The sequence below is a fragment of the Gordionus sp. m RMFG-2023 genome, chromosome 3 (genome assembly GCF_954871325.1).
Source record: "Gordionus sp. m RMFG-2023 chromosome 3, tfGorSpeb1-WG-v2, whole genome shotgun sequence".
In the NCBI taxonomy this organism is placed as follows: Eukaryota; Metazoa; Nematomorpha; class Gordioida; order Chordodea; family Parachordodidae; genus Gordionus; species Gordionus sp. m RMFG-2023.
The window spans coordinates 7,859,861-7,870,043 of record NC_088777.1 but is presented as its reverse complement, the minus strand read 5'-3'; the positions used below and the strand labels follow the sequence as shown (position 1 = coordinate 7,870,043).

At 26.0% G+C, this 10,183-nt stretch overlaps 1 protein-coding gene across 1 annotated transcript; it reads right to left on the bottom strand.

Moving 5' to 3' along the window:
* Nucleotides 1-6,990: 6,990 nt before the first annotated feature.
* On the bottom strand, nucleotides 6,991-9,895 carry LOC135927160 (large ribosomal subunit protein bL21m-like). Its single transcript, XM_065463105.1, has 6 exons — nucleotides 9,782-9,895; nucleotides 9,686-9,737; nucleotides 9,565-9,641; nucleotides 8,567-8,751; nucleotides 8,365-8,524; nucleotides 6,991-7,135 (listed from the first exon to the last, which is right to left on the bottom strand). Exons 1-6 carry the CDS (start codon nucleotides 9,837-9,839, stop codon nucleotides 7,038-7,040), a joined length of 630 nt encoding a protein of 209 aa, XP_065319177.1. The 5' UTR covers nucleotides 9,840-9,895; the 3' UTR covers nucleotides 6,991-7,037.
* Nucleotides 9,896-10,183: the final 288 nt, after the last annotated feature.

The following is a 10,183-nucleotide window of genomic DNA, read 5'->3' as shown; positions in this document are numbered from 1 at the left end:
AATATCCTATTAACCATAGAAGAAAAACGCATGGTTTGTTTTAGGGAAGAGTATAATTAAATAAATTTTTTATCTAGATATTTAGCCACTTACTATAACTATCCTAGCTTAACCTATTTGTATAAATAGTGATTTCAACAATCCAAAAAATTATTACGACCACATGTTTAGCTATATAGCAAACTTTATTGATTCATATGCCACCACCTACTCTTACTGGCTTTGAGAGAATAGCAAAGAATTTTGAAAGAACGTGGAATTTACCTTCCTGTGTGTATATTATATTTTCTATAAATAAAATGTTACCTAATCCTGTATTTTATATATATTTTTAAAAATTGTTTTTACATTTTAAATGGTAATTTGCTGACACCACAAACCTTTATTATAAAGATTTTTATATATTATTAAAATATATTTTAATTATTAAATTTTACCTTATTTTGATTATATATTTTTTTTTGTTAAATTGTTACATATTTTAATAAAAATAAATTTATTAATATAGTCTAAACTCATTATAAAATATATACATAGGAATTGTCACTAAAAAAGCTATATAGTATTAATTTTATATAAAAACATAGAAAATAAGTTATTATAAATTACAATCCTCAATACCAAGTTTAATTAATACAGGACTATTGATTGAATATAATTACATCTTCAAATATAATGGCACTATCATCAAACGTTTTGACAACTATCAAAGATCAGTTAAATATTTTTTATTATATAAGTAAGCATACTTGCTCTTACAGACTATATACAGGCTGTTTTATCTATTTTCTCAAAAAATATTAAAATTTAAAATTATTTTATCTTGATTCATAGGTTTGATATCTTCGAAAAAAGTCATTGAATATCTTTTCAATCGAGTAATTTTAAATTTTATTTTAACCCTTCACTACAAAGGTGGGGTAAATAATACCCCACGGCTTTTATAATCTTGGTAATTAAAAAACCTGAAGATATTTTGACCTAGTTTTTATAGTAGTTTAATATTTTATTATAAAGAATATATCTACCAAATTTCAAGATAATTGATTTGATATTTTTTAAAATATTTGCAATTTGTTGAGCTTGGGGTAGTATAGGTCCCACCTTTGTACTTAAGTAATTTTTTTTTTCACAATTTTTTTTTATTGATAAATATTATTGTATATTAAAAACTAATATATAAAATTGAAAAAAAAAATTTTATTTGTAAATTTTTCATTGTTATATTGTTACTCAAAATTTTAAAATTTTATACTATTTTTTTTTCTTGTGGAGCAAAATACTATAAAATTAGCATATGGAAAATTTAATATCATCAAGTTCTGGAAGTATTTTCTATTTAATATATGATATTTATAAAATTTATATATGTGAAGTAGATTTTGAGTCAGATGATGATTATTTTAACAGCAATCACAACTCAGAGACAGGAGGACAATATAGATAGTGATATGTGTGAAGATAGCTATAAATATTGTTACAGTAAAATATGGTAGTCTTTAATAAATTATATAAAAATATGAAGGTAAAGATGGAAAAACTAAATGGAATATGGAATGCCCTGCACAAAAAAGCACAAGATCCCATAATATAATATCATGTTTGCCAGGGGTTAAATCTCATGCAAAAAATGCAAAATCACCATTAGAAAGCCTCAAATTATTCATTTCACCTAATATTACAGATTTAGTTTTAAAATAAACAAATCAAAAGATTGAGTCCAAGATGACTCTGTTTATCATGCCAAAATGGATGAAAATAAATTGAATGCCTTAGTTGGTTTGCTAATGATAGCCGGAGTTTATAAATCCAGTCATCAAAATATAAGAGATTTATGGAATAAGTATGGATTTGGTGTTGATATATTTTGATATACTATGAATATAAATAGATTCCAATTTCTATTGAAAGTGCTTAGATTTGATGATATGAATACAAGAAATACAAGGAATGCACTTGATAAAGCCACACATATTAGAGAAATTTTTGATCTTTTTATTGATAATTGCAATAATTCTTATTCTGTTGGACAATATGTTATTATTGATGAAATACTTCCTGCATTCAAAGGAAAATGTTCATTTAGGCAATATATGCCAAATAAACCATCAAAATATGGTCTGAAAATATATGCTCTAGTTCTAGAACTTTATTAAAAACAGAATTATATACTGGCAATCAGCCAGAAGGGCCATATAAATTGTCAAACAAGCCATTTGATGTAGTTGAAAGACTAATTCAACCAATTTCAAAAAGTAATAGAAATATTACAATGGACAATTGGTTTACTAGCTATGAATTAGCTAATTATTTATTATCTTCACATTCCCTAACAATTGTAAGGACTATTAAAAAAAATAAAAAGCAGTTACTTGCATTATTTTTTAATAAAAAAAGAGAAATATTCAAGTTTATTTGGATTCAAAGAAAATACTACTATTGTTTCATATATACCAAAAAGGTAATAAAATTGATGTAACAACTGGTGAATTGTTAAAACCAGAAATTATAACTTTTTATAATTTAACCAAAGCAGGAGTTGATGTAGTGGATCAACTTTGCTCAATATATTCCATATCTAGGAGATCAAATAGATGGCCACTTACCATTTTTTATACTATGATAAATATTTCAATAATAAATGCCCTAATAGTTTATAAAGCCAATAATTTGTTGACTATAAAAAGGTCTAAATTTATAAAATTATTAGCTATGGAACTGATAACTCCATTTATGACCAGTAGATACGAGAACCCTTGTATATGTAGACTATTACGTAACAACATAGGGGACGTTCTCAACATAATTGATGAAAAACATATTCCAATAAAAAGGGAAGTTTAGTTATGAGTGTCCAAGGGTGAAAGATAAAAAAAACAACATTAATTTGCTTAAATTTGTTCAAAATTTATTTGTAAAGATCATATTCATACAATTTGCCGCGAATGTTATCTCAAAATTTTACATGATATTTGATGATTAATATTTTTTTTGATATATTTTTTTATAAAATTTGCATTTTTTGAATTTTATTTAGTGATAATACCATAATTAAAGGAAGTACTCAAAAAGAAAATTTTATTTCAGTAACTTTAGGAAAATTTGTCTAACTTTTTTTGGTAGTAAATATTAATCTAAGATTTTGTATTTATTATCTCCAATATTTTTTAAATATATACTCAATTGATCTCAATTTTTAATATGTTCTGAGATTTCGCTAATCAAAATTTGGGGTAAAATAGACCCCACCTTTGTAGTTAAGGGAGTTTTTTCCACATTTGTGGTGAAGGGTTAAAATTACAAAGCCTGTATTCAAGGTATCAATATAATGCGATAAAACAAGATAACTTATATTTTTAAAAATCGCTACAATTAGCTTTTGGTTTCAATGGCGCGATATGTACCTAAAAATACGATATGAATTTACTGTATTTTGTATTTATCGCGGCTAAATGGCCCTGCTATGAATTCGAGGTTGTACATTTTTTCGGTACAACTAAAAGCTACCATTCCAGTAAATCTAACTAGTCTTTTTTTGAGGCTGATTAGAGTGAGTTATAAAGAGTGCTTAGCCGACAACAGTTTAGAAATAAGGACAATTAAACCCTGACCCTTTATTTTAATAATCATAATGTAACCTGTTAAAGCGCTCTGTTCCAAATTCCAACGTATTTTCAAAGTCTTGATAAGCTATAAAAAAGAATTGTACTAATTCTTCCTTCCTTGTCCTTTGGTAATAGCGTAATATTCTTACTGCTCAATTCAACCAATTAAATTGAGATTTTCGCCAAAATAATATGAGCCTTGAGATTTCATTAATAGATGTCAACTCTGTCACCTATGAGCAAAATCTCCGGGGCTTGCATAGTATTTTTGGCTAAAATATTGTTAACCATTTTTAAAAATTGAACCGTTTAAGAGATTGAAGAAAGGACATAATAAAGTATTAAAGATTTATATTATTAAAACGGGACATGAAAAGTTAATTTTTGTAATTTATAAATTTAAAATTTTAAATATATCAAAAAATAATTACTTTATTTTCCTCTATATTTGAATTCATTTTATTTTAGCAATTGTATAATTATAATTGTACAATATGTTATATTTTTTTTTATAAATAAAACCGCTAACTCATTTAATCGTTTGGAATTTTTTTTAAAATAATTATTTTTTAAATATTTTATTTATTATTATTTAATAATATTTTAAATAAATAACAAAAAGGGGGTAAACATAAACAAAGATTTTATATTCATATTGGAACGTGGTGTGTTGTTAAAATATAAAACAAGCCGATTGGAGTTTTCTGATAGATGACAGAAAGAAACGTCATTGGGGCGAGGGGAGGGGAAACACGGGCTCGTGCACTCCGAAAAAAATGCTTTTTGAACCCCCTGAGATTGTAAAGCCTAGTGACGGCCATGGCATAAAGGTTTGAACATCTATTAACAAAATCTAGAGACCTGCTATTGATATTTATTTAGCTAAAATCTTAATTTAAAATTGGATGAATCGAGCCATAACTTTGTTTATCTTTGTTAAGTTTTTATATTAATATCGAAATTTTTTTAGAATTTCTTAAAATGTTCTTTTCGATAAAAATATGATGATATATTTTAAACTTTTTTAATATTCACGCACGATAAATTAAAATTTATCAAATTATTTTATTTGTTTCCTCGTCTTCGATGGTTACATTTTGATAATATAAAGACCGACCTGGCAAAAAAATTTTTACTACTTGCCCGACCTGTTAAATATTTTTCCAGGCCTTAAATCAGCCCTGCCCGGAACGGGCTTTTTAGGTCTCATAGTATATTAGGTTACGAAGATTATAAGGTCTGCAAAACTCAACCTACCAACCCGTGGATTGTGAAATTATTATTCCTCATTTTCGTGGTGGGAAATAAAAAAAAATCGGATGAGTTGTGTTTGGAAATATATAATTTCTACAAATTTAAATTTAATCGTGCAAATAATTCATGGCTTTACATGTTATTTTATAATTTCGTTCATTTAATATTACTTATAACATCCTGATAAAGCACCTATCCGCGATAACCATCTCCAAATTAAATTGCATATGATTATAGAAATTAGTAAAATAAGGAATATGTTCATATAAGAACTGAATAATCTTTCCCAACAATTTCATTTTATCTCTTGAATTGTGATATAAATAAATTTTCATTTGACAAGATGAAAATTTTTGAAAAATCTGGCTTATACAACCCATTAATTATGGCTTTATTAGAACATTTTATTGTTTTATTCTGTTTGGTATTTTAAAAAAAGGATTATTGGTTAAAAAAAAATTAAAATTGTCAAAATTAGTATCATGCTAAAGGTTAAAATAGAAGCAAGTTATAACTATCTGGCTTGCATGAATATTTAGTGCCTTATTAATTCTTTGATCACGCCAGCCACAAATAATATTAGCTGAATCACGAACCAAATACAAAATGATATCAAGCCTTAGGTATAAAGACATAAAGATATATTTATGTCAATAATTAATAGGTATTTCATACTTTTTAGTGCTTCAACCCGTTTAGTAGATATAGTTTAAAGAAAAATATTATTCGGAAAATAAAAATAAATTGACAAGATTGACATCATGTTAGAAGGAAAATTATAGAAGCAATCAACAATACGTAAGGCATAATTAGTACCTATTATTTCATTAATCAGTTTTTCTAATCAATAAATAAAAAAAATTATAAGCGCAATAAAAATTATGGCACCAGAGAGGGGAGTCATAGAATCTATTTTCTTCTAGATATCTTTCATAAGGTGTGCTCCTACAATAGTGAGTAAACAAAATGGGGGAGGGGGGTTGTGGATTAAATCTAGACATGTTGTTTTCAATCATTTTTTCTCCTAGGAAGACACTGGGGAAGGATATTTATCTCTCCATCTATTTGGCTATAAGTCTCGACTATTTTGCATTATTCCTATCAAAGCTCTCTCCCGATTCGCGCCATCTTTCTAATTACCTTGTTTTCTAAGGTCTAGAGAAACGGGGAGAGGGGTTAAAAAAGATTAAGGAGTTATGAGTGGAATTATTTTTAAAAATGGGGCATACTTATTATTCCTGAGGTATATTCACGATTTTTAAATTGAAATATTGGGTTAGTGAGAGTTATGGTAAGGGATCAGATATTTGGTGTTAAATAAAATTATTAAATATAAATATTTTTATTAATATAATCATTCTTCTTCATTCCATACATACATATAATCATAATATTCGGGTACAAATAATATCACTCCTTATATAATCAACTTTATACATAACTTATATCATTAATATATATATCTTAGTTCTCGAACATTCACAGTGTTCGGTAGTCAGCGACATGAGAGAATAATCATTTGAGGCAAACTCTTCCCTTTCAAAGACCCATACCTACTCTCTAAAAAATTACCGCCTTCGGTAGCCATATTCTCACATTATTTATTACAATTTTTTTCTTATATTTAGAAAGAATAGCTATATGTTCTTAAATCTTAAAAAAAAATTAGATTATACATGGGTCAAATGGCATTGATGTGCTTTATCGCTCAGACAATGCAAAATATAATATTCAATTTCCCCTATATTGAAGTGCCTACTCTAAAGCGAAACCATTTAAATTTAATTATAAAGAGAAAAATAAACCTTGAAATGAATAGATTTGTTGACAGGAAAAATATTGTTCAAGACCAAAACGTTATATACTAAATCTCTAAAAATGATGCATATGGCTATAAAATAACAATGTCGTCTCTCTAAAATGGGAATATTTAATAGATCGAACCCTCGCACCCCTCCCTCTCAAATTTTTCAAAATATATATATCTTAAAGCGATCCATTTGATAAAAAAATATTGTTTTAATTTTAAATTTTGAGTATTCGTGGAAATCCAGTAACTTAAAAGTTCTGAGGCACCCCTAGATATAGATATATTTTTTTACATGTCTATTTTCAACTTTAAAATAAATTTATCACATAATTTTATTATACAAACTTTCATGAATAAAAAAAAACATTTCATTCATTAAGATAATTTTCTTGTGCGGCCATCTGTTCAGGAGTATAATTCAATGATAGATTGTTAATTCTTAGAACCGTTCGGTTGTACCTCGTTACTTGTTTTTTTTGTGTACAATTAAATAAAGAATGCAAAAGTTGTAACTTGTCCAAAATAGATTGGAATCAGTTTGGCATCACTAAGTGTGACACATTTCAGTTAAAAACTTTAATTCATTGATACTCAAGCTAGGTCTGCAATTAGCGGAGCCTGAAAGCCCGCCAGCTTTTTAAAATTTATTTTAACCCTATCGCCCATCCAATGGTTCAAAAATAATTTATCTGCCCACCTATTCACTCATCTAAAAAAAATTGTTTAATTCGTCCAATATTTTAAAATTATTTGATATTTTAATATTTAATAAATATAAGCTCATACTGTTCATCTAGCATATCAAATATTTTAAATTCTCCCGCCTACTCATTATTCTAAAATAAATTAACTCGTCCACCTGTCCACCAATTTTTAAAATTAACCAACCTACCTAAACGCGCCTAATGGGTGAAGTTAAAACCCCGCCCATTGCAGACCTAAAATTTATACATTTTAACCAATGCCAGTGTACAAAACCAAAAAAAAACAAAATAAATTTTCATATTTAGTCTATTAAATTATTAATTTTAAAAAATATTTATTATCTATTTGTAAACTGATAATAATAAAGATTTTTCCCTATTTTACTTTTAATTTAATCTATGGTATTGGTATGGGCTAAAAAAAGTGGTAACAGTGCACCCCTGATAAAAAAGATATCATTTTGATAAATAGCATATTATATGAAATATCAAATCCTGATTTTTCTTCCCAAAACTTATTTATATTTTATAATTTATACCACTTACAAAAGAAATTTCATTTTTTAATTTTAAATAAACATCTCTATAAAACTGAATGCTTTAAATTTATATCAAAATTTTTTAAAAATTGATAAAAGAGGTAGTAATTAAAATCATTAACAATATTATTATGGCCATTCATTAATAGTGTTGTTAGATGGTTTTTAAAAATGGCTAGTCTATTATTTAACTAAAAAATATTACGCAAACTTGAAGATTTTGCTCTGGATGGCAGAAAGGTTGGGACATCTGACATCTATTAACAAAATCTCAGAGCCTGTGTAATATTATCTTGGCTAAATTTGATATTTTCAGCTTATATTATTCTAATCCATTCTATTTTATTTGTAGATAAATTTTTTACAACTCTTTAATTTGCCTTAATATATAATTTCAATTATATAATAGATATAAAGCATAATGTATGTTCACTAGTTAAATTTTATTTTACTTCTCATTCTACTTTTAGAAAATGGTTTTTTCCAGTGTCTAAAATCTGTATACATGTGTGTTAAGCCTCTTTCAATAACTGTTGCTGTTATGTTTATCATATCACTAGGCAAGAAAGGCCTGCCAAATAAACTAAAATCTTTCCCACCCATGACTAAAACCTAGTTTGGGTGATATTATAATGTCACTTTAATCAAATTTACTTTATCTAATTTTATAACTTCACCCATTTGTGCAGGTAAAAACCCATGGCATCTGATAATATCATAATTGGTTATTTTGTATTGTTCCCCGTAAAGATATATGATTGCGAATATAGGATAAATTGAATGGGTTAATTTGTTACAAGCTATGATTTTATTGGATACATCTTTAATTATTGAATCATCTGAAAATAGACATAAGGATTGCTAATTATAAAAAGATTTCACAAATATTAGGTAGAGCCCTACAAGTTATGCTCAAACCTAATAAAATATTATAGAATTGTGCATGGCCAGGCATATATATTTTTAATTGCTCCAGAAGAGTTGATAGTATATAAAAAAATTCTAAATAATAGGATAGAATAATGCAATTTTACTTTTATATTTCTAGCCAGGCTTGGGCATAAAATAAAAAACTTTAGGCTTTAAAAAATATATATTGGGCCAGTACAGGTATATATTTATATATTTGTTAGTGTCTTTTTGGATTTGTTCATTGGCTTGCAATCTAATTTTTAAATACTTAATAAAAGGAGGGGGCTATAGTTAATATAATGGATCCTAATGATGAAACACTGTTCCAGAATGTAAATCTATCAGGCCCCTTTTAAATAGTTTAACTTTTTAAAAGGGGAAAAAATAAAATTAATTGGCATAGATCTAATAATATTTTATTCTTTTTAATTGTATTGATTAATCATTATATGGCACATCTGTTATCATTAAGAAATGCATTGATGATCACTAAACAATAGGTAAGCTGTAGTATTTACTTTATAATTTATGCATCATGATATTATTAACCCAATTTATAATATATTTTTATCAATTTTTTTAAAAAAATGCAAAATTATGAAAAATTCAGCTACTAGGCAATAATATTTTTAAACTTATATCATACTCTTCTGTTTAATATTTTAATAAATGCCAAACCAGTTATTTAATGTGTGATTATTTATTCTAATCATAAATAAAAAAAATTAATATATTAAAACTTGATATATTGTCATCATGTAATTGTATATTATGTGGTTCAATATTTTGAGATAAATGCCTATGATTTAATAAATATCTGTTAAATATAATTTCTAAAAGATTAAATTTAATATCGTATACGAAATTCTAGTTTTTGGTGAATTTGTGTTGCTTTTCAAACTAAATAAGGCAGCTAAACATAAATATATGAAATAAATCAGAATTATTATCTTAAACCTCTATAAGAAATTGGTTTATTTATAAGCATATGTAGAAATTCTAGACGGCTCAACATATATATTTTAAATAAATCAGAATTATTATCGTAAATCTCTATGTGAATTCGGTTTATTTGAAAACATGTGATATGAATGAATGGTTAATCAATTGAATTTTATATTGCCATTACTCATAAGTAAATATATTAAAAGATCATATGGTTTTTTCATTTTTTAAATGATAAAACTTAAGGAGCTGATTTTGAAATTTTTATGAAAAATTTTAAAAAAATTGATATTTAAAAATTGATTTTCTGAAGCATGGTAAAAATATGAAAAATTTGGAGCTGGAGTCATTTAATTTATAAATATGGATTTTTGCGAAAAATTTAAAAATGAAAAATTTGATGTCAGATATATG